Below are 19,653 nucleotides of genomic sequence, written 5' to 3'. Positions count from 1 at the left end.
TTATTATTATTCATATAAACATGATTAGTTCCTTAATTTCCAAACCCATCCTTGCAATAATCTTTGTATACACTCTTTAAAGAATGAATCAATTGCAACATAATATGGGTTGGGGGGTGGGAAACTAGTTAAGTGTTATGAAAGAACATGGCTTCAACTTCGAATCTGACTCCTCATGGAACAATGGAAATTGTGTTCCATATAGAATGGGTTGCTCATGTTGTATTCTATAAAGATCTGATGATTCTTCTTATTATTCCTCAACAATTATAGGGATTGGTTCTTCAAATTTGTCATCATCAAAATCGTCAAGAAAGAAATTTGCGTCTACAGATTCCACATCTTCATAAGTTCGCTCCATTTTTTCATCTAAATCTAGAAAAAAGTGCATTCATTCAAACTTGAAACACCAAATAAATATGTTTGTGAAAGTATCTCAAGACATCGATGGATGATGTTAAGACTCCTATAGCCACCATTTGAGAGCTCAGTATCTCATTGCCATTGCAACTACTTTCATCTTCTTCTTCTTCAAAGTTTCTTCCGTTCTGAAATATTTTTAGAGTAAATGATCAACCAATATGCATCTTCTACTTCATAAAAAATCAAAAACAGAATCACAAATGTTATTTAATCGAAAATAAAATTAAAATAAGAGTATTAGTTGATAGGATAATTTCATATCAAAACTAAGACATTATTGTTTCTATAAAAAAGTGAAAGAACACTTCAAAACTATCTAACAAAACTAAAATAACATTTTTTCCTTCATTGATAAGTTAAGATCTCTCGATGAGAGTACATATAGTGTTAATAGGAGATCATAACTAGAAGGTAGCCCAATTACATAACTATCAAATAAAAATACAACTAATAATATTATATTTTCTAGCGTAACTAAATAATTTAGTTAATTGTATTTCTTTTCCCTAACATACATATTTCATATTTCTAACCTTCAAGATCGTCTTCGTCTTGTAATATTCAATATTTATTTAAGAGGATGAACATTCAATATTTATTTTTTCTTATTTTTAGCTTAATTCGAAAAAACACTCGTTACAAAAGGTTATATGTTTTTAAACGATTCAAATTTATAGTAAGAATAAATGATTTATCTCGCAAGTCTATCTTTGTGAAGAGACATATTCTCATGTCTTTATTATAATTAAAAAAATTAAAATTAAAAATTACTCGATGAAATTACTATTGATATAGGTAATAAACACAACAAAATTAGCACTCATTCATAACAAAGACCTTGTCAAAGGATTAATTTATTACGCTAAAAAACTGTACGTTAACGTGACACACCACTTAATTTCCAAATTACCAACCTTTTAATTTCCAAATTTTTTGAATGGTTTATTTTGTTTCGAAAAGTTTGCTTACTGTTATGAAAAATTTGTATAAGAGCATTTAACTTGACACACCACTTAAACTTAGCATCTTTCATTTTGAATAAATTTACTTTGATGTCCTTGTAAAAATTCTGGAAATTTTAAAATTTATAATTTTATACCGGATATTTCGAGTGGATATCGGAAATTTTGTATATTTATAGATTTTTACCGCTCCCGTGAGACATATACCGTAAATTTCAAATTTTTGATAAAAATATACCAGAAATTTCAAAAATTTTGATAAAAACATACTGGAAATTTCAAAATTTCCGACTAAGATATCCTGAAAATTATGAGTTTTGTGTGTAAAATGTCCAAAAATCCCAAAAAATTTAAATTTTCGGAATATCGGAAATTGTAAAATTGCAAAATTTTCGGTATGAGCCCAAAATTTTCAAAAACATGAAATTTCAATATTTACCTGAATCCAACGGTCGTCGTTGGCAAAACCAACATCGATGATTTTATGCCTGCTCGTGTACATAGGTGGAGCTAAGGTAAGAGGGAAAAAGATAATGGTAAGTCTCTTTGACAGGGAGACAAATACGACATTGCATCTACAAGCAATAGGGTAACCCATATCAGGAATCGTCATCCATTTTTCTCGACCCTGCACACCCAAATGTTCTACTTTTAAGACATTTCTAACTTCAGAGACCGTGTCATAGAACAAATTGGAAAATGATTTAGGTTGTTGATGAACTTGGGTATCTAACTGCGTCCGAACCAACGACTATGACTCTTCGCCCCATCCAAGTAAAGATGCAATAACCCGAAAACCACAATTTCCATCGTCACCCACATCAGCAATGTCATCAATGTATGGATGCAAGAAACCAGAAAATTGAGAGAAGTAAATATGCCTCGAAGATGTAGTAGATGGTTGACTTTGACCTAGAAGACTTGACGGTTGACTTCTTGTTGGTTTCGTGCATGATCTCTTTGTAGTTTGACTCCCCTGCGAGCCTTCACCATACTCCCACTATAAAGGATCATGATGCACATCACTCTTTTCACCTTTTCTTCTCTTCTTAACTCCCCTTTTTGGCTTGTACTTTATTAGCGATGGACACATCGAAGTTGTGGATGGATGTGTTAGTTCTCGAACTTTTTTCTCCAACACCCTCTGGCCTACAATATCCAAAAAATTGAAATATATCTTCAACTCTTCACACTCTGCTTCTAAATCCAATGTTGTACCACTATCTTCATGATTGACATCATGCTCTTCAATGTGTAATTTCTTAAAAAAAAACATGAATTGGATCTAAAGGAACATGATTACCTTGTATTTGGAAACCGGCAAGTTGACACGCACAAGGTAACCCATGTGTTGTTCTAATGAAGCAACCACACACAATTTTTGCTTGTACCAATAAATTTTACCCTTTCTAGTTTTTTCCTTGTATGTTGTATAGACTGCCTTGAAACAAAACCGTGCAAGTTGGTATATAAAGGAGTGTTATTCCGATGCTCAATATTGACAATACTTTTTTGGAACGAGACCCTGATTGAACCTAGCTGGAACTTCAACATGGTGTTCACAATATCCCAACTTCGGCATAAATCTTTGCGACTTGTAGTCAACATGTTTTTTAGTCTCCAATGAGTAGACTCCACCATATTTGTTATTATGTTCCATAAATGAGTGACTTTGTTAGTCCAAGCAGCAACAAACCTTTCTTAATAAGGTGTCAACCATGTTTCAATCACATACTTAACAAACAAAAGAATATCAACACAAACAGTCTCAAAGTGCTTCAAGTTTACGACAAACTCAATTTCTCTATTAGCATACATGATGTTGTTCCATAGATCCACGACATGCTTATGTGTTTCTGATTTAACATACTCTTTACATTTCATGCTAACGTTTTTTTTGAAATATGGAACAAACATAACAGATGAGTTAAATTTGGAAATAGAACATCAATTACATTCATCAACGGAAGTTCTCGGTTCGTTACTACAACAGTCGGTAGAAATTTCTCGGAAGAGAACAACTCTTTGAGTTTCTCCAGTGTCCATTTGAAGTTCTTTTCCCTTTCATGCTCCGAATAGGCAAATCCTATCGAAACGTTAATTTTGTTAACGTAACGCCAACAATCTCAAGCAGTGGTAGCCAATACATGTATGATCATGATGCCAATAATAAAAAATCTGATAAATCAAAGTATGTCGAAATGATATCAAGGTATGATCATGATTCACATTACCTATTTGTCTTGTATGTACAATAAAAAATCAACATCAAGTGAAACATATTCAATAACTTCACTGAATCAGGATGTGTCCAGCAGATATCAAGAACAACATTTAAGTCTTCCCTATTTCTTGTCCAATCACATATATTTTTTCTCAATGAATAAGAGTTAACAACATTTATATTTCCATCAATGAACCTCTCTTACTCGCACTGTATGTAGCTCTAGCTTTATACACTTGGATAACACTAGTGAGATTTTCTGGATCTTTGTCTTTTAAGGAAGAAATTGTATACCATGGAGTCATATTGTACTTCGTCATGTCATTCACAAACTGTCTCTCATGAACTTTTAGACGATCCAATATGTCATGGTCATCTAAATCCTCAGATAGTTTATGATTGTGAAACCCACACCAAACCATCACCTTCCAATCGCTACCACTCAACGTAGATCTCACCCTAAAAGGACATTTATTATAAGTGCCATTTGAGGATTTACTGCTTTCAAATGTATTCTTTCTTTTATAATTTCCTCCTCTCTCACAATCCATAATTAATTTATCTTTCCTACCTCACTGGTCATTTGCAGTATCAGAACGTACAATCACAACTATAATACCATGTTGTTTGCCAATATCCTGTTCTCGGGCTAATACTTCAGATCGGGACTCAAATATTTGTCATTTGCATCACATAAAAAGTATATTATCAATATCATATAAGGGTGAGAAAATATTTAATTAAACTTGTTGCATAGAAAATATATTTTGTATGTGGTGAAGAACTGCGTACAATTGCTAGATGAATATGTAGATGACCCTATCGATTCCAGATCACACAAATAAAACATTTTACGAAATTTCTGCTATGTTATCGGAAATTTCAAATATATTTAATATTTTCGGTAAACCGGAAATTTGCAAATTTTCGAAAGTTTTTGTTTATTTTTGAAATTTTTTAATAAATTCGCTATAGATATCAGATTTTTTGAAATTTCCAAAAAAAAAATTCTGAATTTTCTCGGATTTCTGATATAATGCGTGAATTAAAAAATTGTATAATGGAAATTTCAAAACAACTACCAAAAATTTCGTTTGTGTATGTTAGAAAAAATGAAAAGTTTAGAAGAAAAATAAAATTTGATTGACAAATATTATCAAGCTATTTTGAGAATTTTAAATTTTTTAAAATACAAGGTATAATTAGGAGTGGCAAGTTAAAAGGTCTCATGTTAAGCCCGTGTATGGATTTTAGAAGCCTGGATCACTTTCTAGTATTTTTTTTATATTTAGATCGGTTTTAGGCCTTAAGCCAATAAAATCCATTTGTAAGCCTGGATCACTTTGACATGATTTTGCTTACTAGATATGTGAGGTATGTCAGACTTTATATTTTTCCAATACCCCCCTCAAATTCAATAGGGTTTGTACGTATATTCGTTGACCCATTTTTTAGAGGAAATATTTTTTAAACATCTATTTTTTTTTCTATTTAGAGTTTTTTTTTTTAATTTAGAGTTGTTAATAGAATTCTAGATTGGATAGTTTTGCTTACAACGGATATGTTTAAATAAATTTAAAATATTTCTTAAATAAACTTCAAAAGATATATTTAAAAGAATAAAATAAAATATGTTTATCAATTTAATATTTTTTTCACGTGTCAAATAAACATGAGTTTAGTTATATATATATATATATATATATATATATATATATATATATATATATATATATATATATATATATATATATATATATATATATATATATATATATATTATTGTTCATTATGTTAGAGTTATTTCCCTGACATAATTTGTAAGACATTTATAAATTTATAGATTGAATTGTTTTTGCTATTACTTTTTTCAAATTTTGTTAAGAAATTATTTAATTTGCTATCTATTTCATACGGTGACAGGTACGTTATCAATTGTTTTAAATTTAAATAACACTTAATTTTTTATATAATTATTAATACACAAAAAAGTAATATATTATTAAAAATAAAATAATATTGAAAAAACACTTCTTAAACATTACGAGTCATAGTATCTCTCTATAGATTTACATATTTAAAAAATTAAACATAAATAAAAATTATTCAAAAATAAAGAAAAAGATTTGAGTATTACAAATAATAACATTTATGCGTTCAAAATATCTTTTATGATTGAATCAAAATTATAGTGTAACGAGCATAACCTAGTTATAATATTTTTTTTTGGACATATAATTATTAATTGTCGATGGCCATTCCATAAACATCGAAAATAATTATTAATGTGTATGAAATTGATTTATAAAAGAAAACACAAATTCACATATACTTACGAATGAAAAAATGGTTCTAGGTAATATTCACATTTATCTTAAATTAATTTATTTTGTATGCATGTTCGGGCAATGATTGATGTGTTGTTGAAATTGAACATTAAATGAGCTTAAGAAACAATATTTTGTTAAGTCTCGTTTTGCATAAAGCTGATGCATGTACCTAAATGCTAACATAAAATTCAAATCTTAACGTGAGTCTTGACATTAAAAGTATTTGAGAACAAGGAATATAAATTGAAATTGTCATAAAATATGTACTTATGTGCATCGTAATTGTAGTATGATTATGTCAAGTCAATTAGTACCATGCAAAATATCCAAAATACAAATCTTTCCCATTATACAAGATTGACTTGGTTCATGGTTTAATATTATCTAGAAGATTTTCCCATCTCTTCTACTACCCTTGACAATCTTAACATGTTATCTGGTTGAGGTATTATGGTGTCAATATTGTGTTAGGGAGAGAACAATTACCTTTCATGCTTGTGCCACCCAAAACAACTTTCTCAACTATGTATAAATAATTTAAATTTGGGTGGATGAGTTCACCCATTGATTCCAATTGGTGCATCATAAAAACAAAAACAACACAATACATAATTTAAATACACAAACAACAACAACACACAAAATAAAAAGGCATTTCACTTTCAGATGTATATACTATAAGTGTCATCTGAGGATTTACTGCTTTCAGATGTATTCTTCCTTTTATAATGTCATCCTCTCTCACAATCCATAATCAATCTATCTTTCCTACCTCACTGGCCATTTGCAGTATCAAAACAAACAGTCTCAACTATAATACCAACACACGAGTAATGCTGAAAAAGTTATCTACCTTGCTGGCCATTTCCTAAATAAAGTGAATAATGCTGAAAAAACTATCTACTTACAATTTTTTCAGCAACTTTGTGTGTAGCCTCTAATGTGAACTCGCCTCCTGGTCTTTGATGTGCTCTCTTCCATTTCTCATGGTGTGATAGTGGAGACGGATTACTATCAAGGCTTCTAGAAGGATCTCCCATCTCCATTTCTCTTTTTTTTAATCATTATATGTTCAGTTTATCATATCCTTTACAAGACAATCTATGTGAAAATATTTCTTGCCGTATTTTCCTTTCCTCTTTGGCTCTTAGCCAAGAATTCATGAGTGTTGTGAGACTTGAAAAACTTCTCCCAAATGTCCTTCCCGATAAATTTATACATCTTATATGGAGGCTTTAAGTTAGGCTTGTATGTGTAATATAATATCTTGTGAGTTGTGTCTTAAAATCCCTCCAACCCTCACCAATATATGAAATTAATTTCTTTTCCATGTTATCATCGGCTAGAACAATAAACACTTCCTACATTTACATAATAGAGTTTGTATTATTATTAAAAAAAATGGTCATACATACTTGTAAAACAAATCATGAAATTTAAAATAAACATCCCAATATCGGACCATATTTTTGTTTTCAATTCACCAAAAACATCGCTAGAAATGATGAATCAAAATGTTGACTTTGATTCGAAACAATGAGAATTTTAAATAATTAATTGAATGAAATCAATATTTCGGTTCGTAAAAAATTGTTTTAATTTTTTGTATCAAGTATTTATATTTAAACAAAGATTAATTTGATAATATAAAAGAGAAAGACACCAATTGAAATAATATAATGCTTGGTCCCTAAACCAATAGAAAAATAAACCAATAAAAAAAAGACAGTAATTAGTAATCGATGTGTGAATCCTGATAGATTTATTCTATCGGTTGGTTCAAAATTTTGAAAAAATAGATTGTATTTAAAAAAAATAATTAAGCATTACGCTCTTAAAAAATATACTTCGATTATTTGTTGGTCGAAGTGAAAGTTTTTTTATAAATTATTATTTATAATAGTGTGTATGTCAAACTCCACTTTTCCTTATTGGAAACAAATATAGATTAAAGATTCTTATGTACCATGTCTCCATATAATGATGATGATGGCCAAAAGAAGATTTTGGATTTAAGTGCTCGAATCAACTATGTTGAACATATTTTCATGACTAAACATATCCAATCTCATATCAATCATACCTTTCATCCATTGCCAAAACTTCAAAGTGTATCTATATCTCATAAATAAACGGTATGCAGTTTCCATAACTTGATTACATAAATAAAATCTAGAAACCATATCCGATTCTATTTTAATAAATTCTCATGTATTGTTATTACATTGTGCATCAATCTCCAAATGATTAGTGACTTAGCACAGCTTATATCTACCGAAGGCTTGGGATTCAGAGACATAAAGACCATAAATAAAGTTAGATGTCTTACATTGAGTTGGGAGTTGATTACCACCACTAACCAATGGCCATTCCCTCTCCATGGTAGATACTTTTGACATTGGGCACTATTCTAACACCATATTTCTTCATAAATATAATAGGGTATTAAGAATACATTGAATGTAATTGAAGATCAAAGTAGTTGGAAAATTGGCAATGAAAGATAGATAAAATTCGGGACATGTATTTGGTGCTTCCTACTGAGCTTCAATTTCTGCAAGCCTCTAAAGTGAACACTTTCATCTAGACAACCATTGGACTAAAAGTGTTCAGATCTTGGTTGCCTTTGAAGATTGGCACTCCTAGGCAATCAAACAGAGCATGTATGTTCTTACCTAGACCGAGGCAAGGGTGAAGTCGACCAACCCAAAAAAACCATGTAAGTTGTTCTTATCTAGTCCCCCACCCCACCCCTCACCCCAATAAATTACATGATGGAAACCGATCCATGAAAGTTATAAAGGTCCAAGGTGAAGATATTTGTGGCAGGAATGACGTTAGAGCAATGACGTCAAGAGACAAATATCTCTCATAAAGTAGAAGGTTATGGAATCTAGATAGTAGATTTGGACATGTCTTAAAGAAAATAATTGATCCAAACACATGAGAGAAAAATAATTGTTGGATAACATAATGAATAATATCTTGCCATCTAGCAACATGAATTGTCAGGATGGAAACTACCGAATTAGGGTCATGTAGAAACCCTAATAAAATTCCTATAAAAGGGCCAAACGAAGTCAAATAAGGTACATGCTCTTTAAATCCTAAAACATTTTTTCTCTTGCCTTACTCAAAAACTGATTTGGAGGTTGAAGTATTTTTGAACATGACACCCTCTCTTTTCTGGCCGATCACCAAACTAAGAAATTACTAATCGTACTAAAGTCACACTTGACATATTCACATTATCATATTTCCAACCCATCGTAGATATATTTTGGTATGGACAAATCATTATATACAACATTTTTTTTCATTTAAGACAAGATAACATTTTTGGGCGATGAAGACTCATCCATTTGCTAGATCATTGACCAATGGGAAAATGTATCCATTACGAAGGAAAATGGAGGGTTATCAGCCATTAGGGGAAGGATTTCTCAACCAACACAACTAGCATGACTTTTACGAGACAATCACAAGATCCTTAGGAAAATTATTTTTATTATACACTGTAACTTTGTTTAAACCTGCATCCTCAAACAACTTTCTTTGGAAACCCTAAAGGCAGTTTCTTCTAATGTGCACTTAAAATCAAATTCCGTACTCTAGAAAATTGAATTATAACACTAGATATCAATTTATCATCATCTCGAGCTTTTTTTCCCATCCCTTTCAGAAAAGAAAATGGGCACTGAGGAGCCACAAGATGTGGGTGTAGAACACTGGGAAGATCTAGAGCTAGATTCCCGACTAGAAGAAACATTTCCCAATCACGTCCAGGAAGACAAAGAAATCATACAATCAAAGGCCTGAAAGGAAGTGGAGATACCCAGACCGATCGGGGATTTTTCTACCATATAAATAAGAGGCAACTCGACAAAGACCATTAAGGCAAAAAAGTCATACAGTTAAAGGCATGAAAGGATGTGGAGATACCCAAACTGACCAGGGATTTTAACTGAATGTTTACAAAAAAAAATCACTGCTTATTTGCATAGTATGCGAGAGAGATGCCTTATCTGAGCTCAGAGATGACATGAAATACCTTAGTCATTTGAGAAGATATCTTTTACATGGTGCAATGGAGGAGGAATCAACCACCTGAAAAATCCAAAGCCACAAAGAAAGTAGTGAGTAAGTTCCTTAACGTTGTATTTGTAATGGAGATAAAGTACATAATTTGACTTTACAACTTAGTTTTAGTAAAGAAAAAAGTTTGAAAGCGATCTACAAGTAGCGCATGTGCATTAATTACTTAGATATGAATATGGCATACCCAAAACAGTCTTACCTACTTCCTAATATAGACAAACATGTTGATAGATCATCAGGGTTTAAGTTGTTATCTCTTATGTGTTGGACATGTGACTCCATACACAAGATGGAGGGGTGAATTATGGAGTTTTGAGAAACTTTGATTGAAAACAAAATCATTTGGAAAATCAGAGTTTGAAAATATTTTGTAAAATAAGCAAGTAATTATACAACGAAATAGACTGCAAACCCAAAGAAAGAAAATAAAAAGAAAATAAAGTAGATAGATAGATAGATAGATAGATAGATAGATAGATAGATAGATAGATAGATAGAGAGAGAGAGAGAGAGAGAGAGAGAGTTGCAAGGCTTTTCTTCTACCTGAATTCATTACTCCTTTGAATGCAAAATAACTACAGATACAAAGGATTCCCTGAAAATAAATTTTTATGAGTATCATGATGTAAATGATATGAATACATGATGTTCGGATCCAGGGTATTATAAGTAACTCAAAACACCCTAACAGGTAGGCTTTCATAATGGATAGTTCTAGGTTCCTTACCCATAAAAACCCGCTTATATGATAGTTTCTGCATTGAAAGATAAGGTTCCCATGGTCATGGACGCTAATCATGTCAACATCCGGCAACAGGCTAGCTATTTTATGACGAGAGTGACGAAAGGTCTATCCTGGGCGGGGTCTTCATGTTAGGCACACAAGGAGAGTTATTTGGAGTCTAACACTACGTAACCGCCAAGATAAAAATTGGTTCTAAGAGTGGTTACTATAGTCATGTATCCTTCATAAATCAAGTCATGCGACAAGCTAGATGTCTTATAATGAGATCTATGAAAATGTATACTCTAGGGGAAGTCTTCATGCTAGGCACACAAGGAGAGGTCCTTGGAGACTAACATTACACAACTTCTAATTCTAAGCTATGTGTTTTCTCTTCTTTTTCCAAAACTCGGGTGTGGAGCTTCACTCATGATACCATCCCATAATCCATAAAATAAATATGATAATGAGCATATATAATAAAAAGAGAAAGCATAAAAAAAGCAAGTAAGCAACATAAAGAAAAAAAATTCACAAAGTCAATATTTATCCCAAGGTTAACTAAGTTAGGCTTGAATCTCTCTTGCTTTAAGCATATGTCCACAACAGAGTCGCCAACTATCGCATCTCGAAAAACACGATCCTTCGTGAGGGTCGCAGAAAAATGATTTGAACAGATTCACCACCGAACTTTATTTATTTCAATGAAGGACAGGGAAAATATTGATAAAACCTTTAAAAAAAGAAATAAAATTGTCGTCGTAACCAAATTCAGGGTCCGGGAGTCGATTATCCAAGGGGAATGTATTAATGCCCCTTACGTCCATTATATTCAACGAGAACCTTTTAGTTAAACTTGTGAATGAATTTTAGCTAATGTTAATTATTTTCTTCGAGGAATCAAAAGTGCAAAAAGAAAATGGGTCGCAAATATTTTTTTATCAAGGTGCTTGACAAGACTGTAAGTCTTGCTCCTACATATCCTCAGATACAATGAGGAACTTAAAGCTTCATATTTCAGGATGAAGGCTACGGTTTATTAGTTAGTGTATTTTAATGAATGATTGTTTTGATCGTGCTATAATTGTTAAACATTGTTTGTGCTTGAAATTGGAGGCTTAAAGTGTTAGTTTGTATATGCATTAGAAAGGATTAAACATCGTTATTTTTGAAAATATTTTGATGGATTAACGGTGTATTGATTTGATCACGTATCTATATCACATTCTAACGGTAAAACATGACTTGCTTACTCGCGGAGGAGGTTCAGGCGCAAGTTTGTACGCGTTAGAAAAGATTGGACAAACATTCACTTATGAAAGGCTTTCAATCGCACGGAGCGAGAAAGAATAGGTTTGATAGGTTAAAGGTATGTTGAGTATTTTTTAAAGGTGAATGGCGAATATTTGGTAAGAATAAGACGTGGGTCTTGGAGCCAATTATTCGGGATATTGCCAGAATGCTAGACTCCAATAACATCTTTTTCATTCAATTAGTTATGAAATTGTTTTTATGGACGATGAACCTTCAAAAGATTATTCAAAGGTTCCATGGGAATGCTGGATCCCAATGACCTCTCCTTTCGTCTAAGTAATTAAGTTAAGTATTTTAGAAACGAAAGAGTGAATGAAAAGCTAACCCAAGACGTGTGTCTCAAGAGCAATCATTCAAGGATTCAAAGAATGCGAGACTTAAAGGACCCATTTCCTTTGTATTTGATTAAGAAAAATATTTTAAAATTTAGACTTTAAACGGAAAGGAGTTTGAATCGTGTTAGGAATGAATTAATCAGGTCAAAAAATGAAATACTTGGTGTTGGACCAAGATAATTAAACCATTTTGAAATAATAATAAAGTGTAAAACAAATTGTTCATTTATTAATATTAATAAACTAATTAATCAATTAATCATAATATTCTAAAAATAAAATAAATAGAATTAAGAATAAGGATAAAATTTATGTTGAGAAAATATTTTATTTCCCTTATACTATTATTATTGCAATAATATTATTCTAATACTTTAAATAAAATTTCAAAAAAAGAAATTAAAATATAAAAAAGGTGAGTAAATGCATACTGGGGGGTATGAGGTCAAATGAGGGTGAGATCTTAAAAAAAGCAAGCGACAAGGGCCCATAAGGCCCAAAGGTGTTGTTCGTGCAATCCGGGTTAGGCCAAAGGCCCAGACTCGATCCAGTCAGCCAAAACCCTAACCGAAACTAAAGCAAATGGAAGAGAGGGAGGCGACTGCCTCAACCTCTCCCCGTGCAGCAGACGCATGGCAACTAAAGGGCCATTGGGAAGCGAACAATAGCTGTTGGGAAGGAAAATGGTAGATGTTAATAATTAAAGCTGTTTTTTAGTTATCATAAATAGGAAAACAAAAGCAGCTGTAAATAATAAATTGGAAGAAGCCACGTTTAAAATAAATACTCTCCTTCCTAATTCAAATTAAATGCTCCCCTTCTCCTTTCTCAGACTCAACCGAGTCTGCGTTCTCTCTACTCTAGAAATCTGGCCATCTTTTACCTTCGCCTTCACCGTAGAGGCGTGGCGGTCGGCGGATGCGTCGCCGTTCTCTCCGACGACCAAACACCTCCAATAAAAAAATCAAACGCTATCCCCCCTAATTTAACCCTCTCATTCTAAACCAACCATTGTATTTTTCCAAAATTCCAACCAATCGATGGGATCGAAGCTTACAGAAGACCCCAACTTCAACAAGTTTAAATCATACTATAAACCCGAAGGTGTGAAAAACATAAGAAATGGGGGGGGGGGGGGGGGGGGGGGGTTTGAATTAGGTTTACAAGAAAAAGCTTTTTCCAAAACAAAAACACCACTAACAAGATAATAACAAAGAGATTAAACACAATAATTTTTATCTTGATTCGCTTGAAACTCAAAGCTAATCTAGTCCACCCGCCAAGGTGATTTTCCTTATACACAAGGACTTAATCCACTATAATCAAGAGATTACAATAAACACAAAGAATACATGTCTTTGTCTCATCAAGGATCAAAATAAACCTTAGTCTCCCAAGGACTCACAAAGAACAACTTTCTTTGTCTTCTCAAGGATCACTCCCTTAAGGAATCAAACAAATAGTTTGAATAATAGTTTGTGTGTTACGAGATACTTCTACAAAAGCAGATTTTACACAAATGAATAATAAAATACTTAAAGAATATTGTATACAAAAGATGGTAGCTTTTCACAAAGAAAAATAGCTTGTCAAAATACTTGTGTAGATCAACGTTTTCTTCAAGTCTCCAAAGTATGCTTATATAGTGTAAGCATGTGACCGTTGGAGGGAAAAATGGGGAAAGCTCCTTGAGAGGATGTCCTCTGTTGGATGAGAAAGGAATGATACCACGTACTGTCCTTTCGCCCACATATTTAGTGACATGTGTGATGAATAGTACAGTCCTTGCACATGAAATCAGGTAGTGGAAAGGTTGTTCAATTTGTACTATGTATTATTTGATCATGTTCCCATTTGATCTTATCTTTAGATTCATTGGCTTCTGATAAAAGGTGATTGAAGCATGAAGTGAAGAAGTAAAGAGTTAGATTCAGAATCTTGAGTCAGAACCTTGACAGCGTCAGTAGTCTGTCTTGAGTTCTTCAGTGTCTTCAGAATCTTCAGAATCTTGAGTCGGAACCTTGATAACTTAAATCGTTTGTCTTGAGATCTTCAGTATCTTCAGCTACATAACACAACTTCAAAAGCTTGCCATTCTTCAGAAGTTTGTTGATCAGAGTTACGTCCAGAAGCAAAAATTGAGAGAACATTGCAACAACAATATAGAGTCTCCTCAAAAGCTTTTGATGGGTGAAATAACACAGAAGCAGAAAGAACATTGCAACAACAATATCGACGTCTTTCAGAACTTCTAATTGCAACACATAAGCGGATTTGGAATACAAAGTTCAGAAACTGATGATTTTGTACATCATATGATCAGAATCAGAACTGGTTGTTAAAGCTACACAATAAAAAACCATTAGGGTACCAAATTTATTCTCACACAAATGCAACATTGTTATCATCAAAACTCAAGGTATAGATGCAGAACCAAATCTTGTTCTAACAAAACCAACCAAAACTCACTAGTTAGCCCCGATTCAAGTAATGAAACAAACAGAAACAAGTATGAACAAATCAAAAGGATGTTTCACACCGATTTCTATTAACAACAAGTCCTAGATCTTAACACATTCAACAAAGCAAAGGTTTGGTTTATTTTGGATGTAATGAAGTTTAGAGTGCATGAAAGGCTACCGAGATATTCAGGTGAACAAAAATTCGCGTATTTGCTCTTTGTGTCCCTATGTTTGTATTTTTGTTATATTTTAATCTTCTTCTCCGATTCCTTGTCGTTTGCAGTCTGTGTGCTATTTGAAGGTTAAGAAAACTCTTCAAACTCTGATTTTTCAGTGTAAAAATCATAGTTGAAAGTAGGATATTAGCTGAGCTTTGGTGAAGGTTTAGAAATGTTTTATGCAGAGTATCGATATTAGTATGCATTCTCACTTTAATGAATGCGATATGTTCTTTATATAGGGGTGGTGAGGAATGCTTGTACGTGTCAAAAATGAAAGGGAATTCTTGATGAGTTGTGTATAATCGTGTGAAAAGGAATCAAATTTGTTATAGCACCCTGACTTTATGGGATTTAGAGGGAGGATGCGCAAGGGCATGAGGAGCATATTTCAATAGATATTTTCTTCAGCTTGTTTTGTCCTCGTCACTGTAATTTTCATTTTTTTACTGTATGTAATTGGTTGTCACTGCAAGTTATTGTACACGAGTTCAATTCATTTTTTACTGAGAAAAATTACTGATGTATGGTGTAGTACATTCACCTTTTTTTTTACTGATAACCAAATATACTAATATGAAAGACACCAAGTATATCATTATTTTACTGATAACAAGAGGGTACTGGTAGGTGTCAGGGAATTAGTTCATTTTTCCTAATAAAAAGACTTACTTGTATGAATGGAACTGTCAATTTTTACCAATGACCAAATCTTCAATTTTGTACACAAGTTATTATTAAAACAATTTGAGGAAGAAATAATTATCATTAACAAAAACTGATATGATGAGAAATAAATAGTTATTAAAAATATTATAAAAATAAAAGATTATTTAAAAATGACTTACTGGTATGTGTCTTTGTTCTCTTTTTATGAAAATGAAAGAAAAATAACATCAAAAAATAAAATAGAACTAAGTCATAAGAAAAAAAAAGAATCAAATTCTTAACTTTGGTCAATAATGTTGATAAAATGGATAGTGCATATGAACTTTCAAACAATGCATGTTTTTGGACTTAATTCCTCTAAAAATAAATGCAGTGAAAACAATGATTCAGATGAAAAAACCTTGGGATCTATGATTAAAAACCAAATGCGAAAGTCAACTCTTGGAATTTTGACTTACGATTCTCAATCACAAAGACAGTGGTGCTTGTTTTTTCAATTCAATGATAAGGAATACTCTTGTTTCTTCAATTCACAAGTGAACGAAATGCATGCCACTAAGATAATATGAAATTCCAAGATCCTTGATGAATTTCTATGAATGATGGGATGCATGATCAGATGGAATGATCATGGTATATTGATGCAGGTGAAAATGAATAGAAGAATGTAATGCAAATAGGGTAGGACAAATTTGGGGTATGACACCATCTATGACCATATCTCACAAGTCTGCATCATAATCAAGGAAGAAACTTTTGATTATATCCTTCCAATAATAAAACTTATCTCCATCAAAGACTAGTGGTTTAGCAGAGTAATGATCTTTATCATTTTTAATAACTGCCATATTGTGTTTCAAAAAATGGATCTTTTACTAACATGGTTAAGTGTTTGATATAAAATAATCAATACCAGAACCGGGGTTCTAATGCCAATTGAAAGTTCAAGAGACACAAGAAAGGGGGTTGGAAATGGGTTTCTAGATTAAAACTTTTTCCCAACTCAAGAACACAAACAACAAATATTTAACAAATATAAAATACACAATTATTTTTATCCCGGTTCACTGTTAACTAAGCTACGTCTAATCCACCAGCCAGAGTGATTTCATCTTCTTAATAAGGACTTAATCCACTAGTCAAAGACTTGATTACAAACTCAATGACTACATGTTAAAGACTTCTTGAGAATCCTGACTATAACCTCTTCTCTCAAGGAATTTAACCAAAGGTTAATAAAACAAGACTATGTTTACAAGTTACTTATATAAATAAGAAGATACATAAGTTAGAATCAAATACTACCCTTAATATATATATTCAAGAAAGTGTTATAAATGTATGAACGTGAGAAACCATTCTTTTATTTTTCTCTTTTACGTATGTTCATAGCATGTATCCGTTGTTGTGCAATCATTAGTTTTTCAAACTTCTAAGACCTATTTATATAGAAGAAGAGTGTATTTGTTGGAGGGTGAAATTGGAATATCCTCAATATTACAATTGTAGGAAGGCCACTTTCTTCTACAACAGTAGAGTGACGCTTGCAACAGATAGTGAGTGAGGATGGGACATGAGATGTGGTGTTGGTACAATAGTACAATCCTTTTTGTACTGATTATACTTTTGTCACGTGTTCTTCTTTCATTCGTTGAATTTAGGTCATTAACTTCTAGTCATAGGCTTCATATTAAAGTTGATGAAGCTTGAATAGAGTTCAGAGCTTGTCTTTAGAATCTGGTGAAAATGAGACTTCAAAGTCTATAGAGTTTAGAGTCCTGAGACTTTAGAGGCTTGAAATATCATAGTCATTCTAGATAGATCCTTGCAAAAGTATTGGCTTGGTGATCAAGACGCTTGACTTTCATTTAAACATGATTTTGATTCTTCCTTTGGTTCAAAGTGTGTCTACAATTCAGAGTCTAGTCTTCTAGAGTTGACTTCTTCAGAGTCAGAATTTGTTTTCTATGATCTGTGCATTTAACAAAATAATTAGAATACAAAATTGTTCTATATACATATTAAGCTTTGTCATCATCAAAACTCAAGGATAATTGCAAAATAAAACTTGTTCCAACACCAGCGTACTACCTCACGATGATCATTTACTTTTTTGTCGATCTAAGCACCCGCATAATGCCTAATGATGATCATTTACTTTTGTGTCGACTGAAATACCAGCGTACAACCTGGTGACGATCATTTACTTTTGTAGTTTGTCTAAGTACCAGCATATCGCTTGGAGATATCACTTGCTTTTTTTCAATCTAAGTATCATTGTACCGCTTGGCAACGATCACTTTACTTTGTGACGGTCTAAGCATCATCATTTTGGCTGAAAACAATCATTTTTCATTTTTTCTTCTCTATGCATGAAATCTTGAGACAATCATTTGTCTCCATGCTTGCAAAATTTATTGTAATTGTTTCATGAAGGATAGTTTTTTGGTCCTTATATTTAATTATCTTTCACAACGATCACATGAAAGGGAGCAATTGTAGTAGCCTAATTTTTTTCAGACAATTTAAAAAAAATGTGAATATTGTGTTTTATCTTATTGCATTTTCTATTTTATACTTTTTTAAAGAAATTAAAAATCAGTTAGTTCTTTATTTTGAGTCATCACTATATTTACCATTATTTCTTAATTTTTCAGCAAAATCTTTTAAAAATTGATTCATTTCAGTTACTATTCTTTAATATAAAAAAATAAAAAAATATATAAAAAGTTGAATATAAAATATAATAGCATTTTTCCACAAAAATTCTCATTATCATGGCCTGTAAGAACAAGATTTGGTTCTGCATCAAGCCTTATGTTTTGCTTATAACAATTCATAGACTTTTATAGAACAATTCTGCGCCCTAATCAATTTGTTTAGTGTGAAGATACTAGACTCAAGTTTTGACTTTAAATGAATGACATGTGATGTCATCAGATTCTGAACCTAGTGCACCCTGACTCTGAGATACGTGGTTTACAAGATGCTCAAGCTTTAGATTTTGTACTTCAACGCTTCTGACTCTACGCTCATCCAAAGCTTTACAACTCTGATGCTTCTGATGCTTAAATGCTCTAAAGCCTTGCTCTGTTAACACTCTGAACAGTGTCACCAGACTCTGAAGACCAGGTTCTGATGAACTGGATCAAGACTCTAAAGATAAATATTCTGAAGTTTCTCTCAACCAGATTCTTAATCTTCTCTTATGCATGCTTCATCACCTATCTATTAGAAATCCCTGAATATTGAAGATAAGATCAAAAGGTTTTACATAAGGAAAATAGTACACAATATAAGATTAAATATTCCTTCCACTACACTAATTTTGTGGGCTAAGGATTATACTATTGTACTATTTTGCCTCCCATTTTCACAAGTTGTTATGCAAGGATACAACTGCATTTTGGGATTTCAATTCTACCCTCAAATATATCTTTTCATTGCCTATATAAAGGAGACTTGGAAGAATGAACATGATGTTAATTCACACTACTACACACTACACTATACAATTCATCATCTACGTGAAAAATGCACTTGTGAAATACTTTGAGAGAAAAGAAAACACACATATAACTTTTGTTCGTTTTTGTGTAATAAATTCATTGTACTAAATTTTGTGTAATTTGCTTTCTTAGAAGCAAACTTGTAAACATATTTCTTGTATATCGTTGATTGAGTTTGTATTTCTTGAGAGACTAGGATTTAGTCAGGATTCTCAAGAAGACATTGTCGTGTTGTCTTTGTGTGTCTGTAATTAGTTTGATTATAATGGATTAAGTCCTTGTTGATAAGGCGAAATCACCTTGGCGGGTGGACTGGAGGTAGCTTAGCTAACAGCGAACCAGGATAAAAATAACTATTTCATTATTTTTGTTCTTTGTTTATTGT

General features: G+C 32.1%; 1 protein-coding gene across 1 annotated transcript; it reads right to left on the bottom strand.

The window, feature by feature from the left end:
* Positions 1 to 253: 253 nt before the first annotated feature.
* Positions 254 to 4,160, bottom strand: LOC127137968 (uncharacterized). The gene is made up of 5 exons (XM_051064374.1): positions 3,815 to 4,160; positions 3,341 to 3,471; positions 1,825 to 2,013; positions 515 to 548; positions 254 to 375 (listed from the first exon to the last, which is right to left on the bottom strand). The coding sequence occupies exons 1-5, from the start codon at positions 4,158 to 4,160 to the stop codon at positions 254 to 256; spliced, it is 822 nt and encodes a 273-aa protein (XP_050920331.1).
* Positions 4,161 to 19,653: the final 15,493 nt, after the last annotated feature.

This window comes from Lathyrus oleraceus, chromosome 4 (assembly GCF_024323335.1).
Source record: "Lathyrus oleraceus cultivar Zhongwan6 chromosome 4, CAAS_Psat_ZW6_1.0, whole genome shotgun sequence".
Lineage (NCBI taxonomy): Eukaryota > Viridiplantae > Streptophyta > Magnoliopsida > Fabales > Fabaceae > Lathyrus > Lathyrus oleraceus.
Note: the sequence above shows the minus strand (reverse complement) of the source record. Positions and strands in the feature narration are given on the sequence as shown.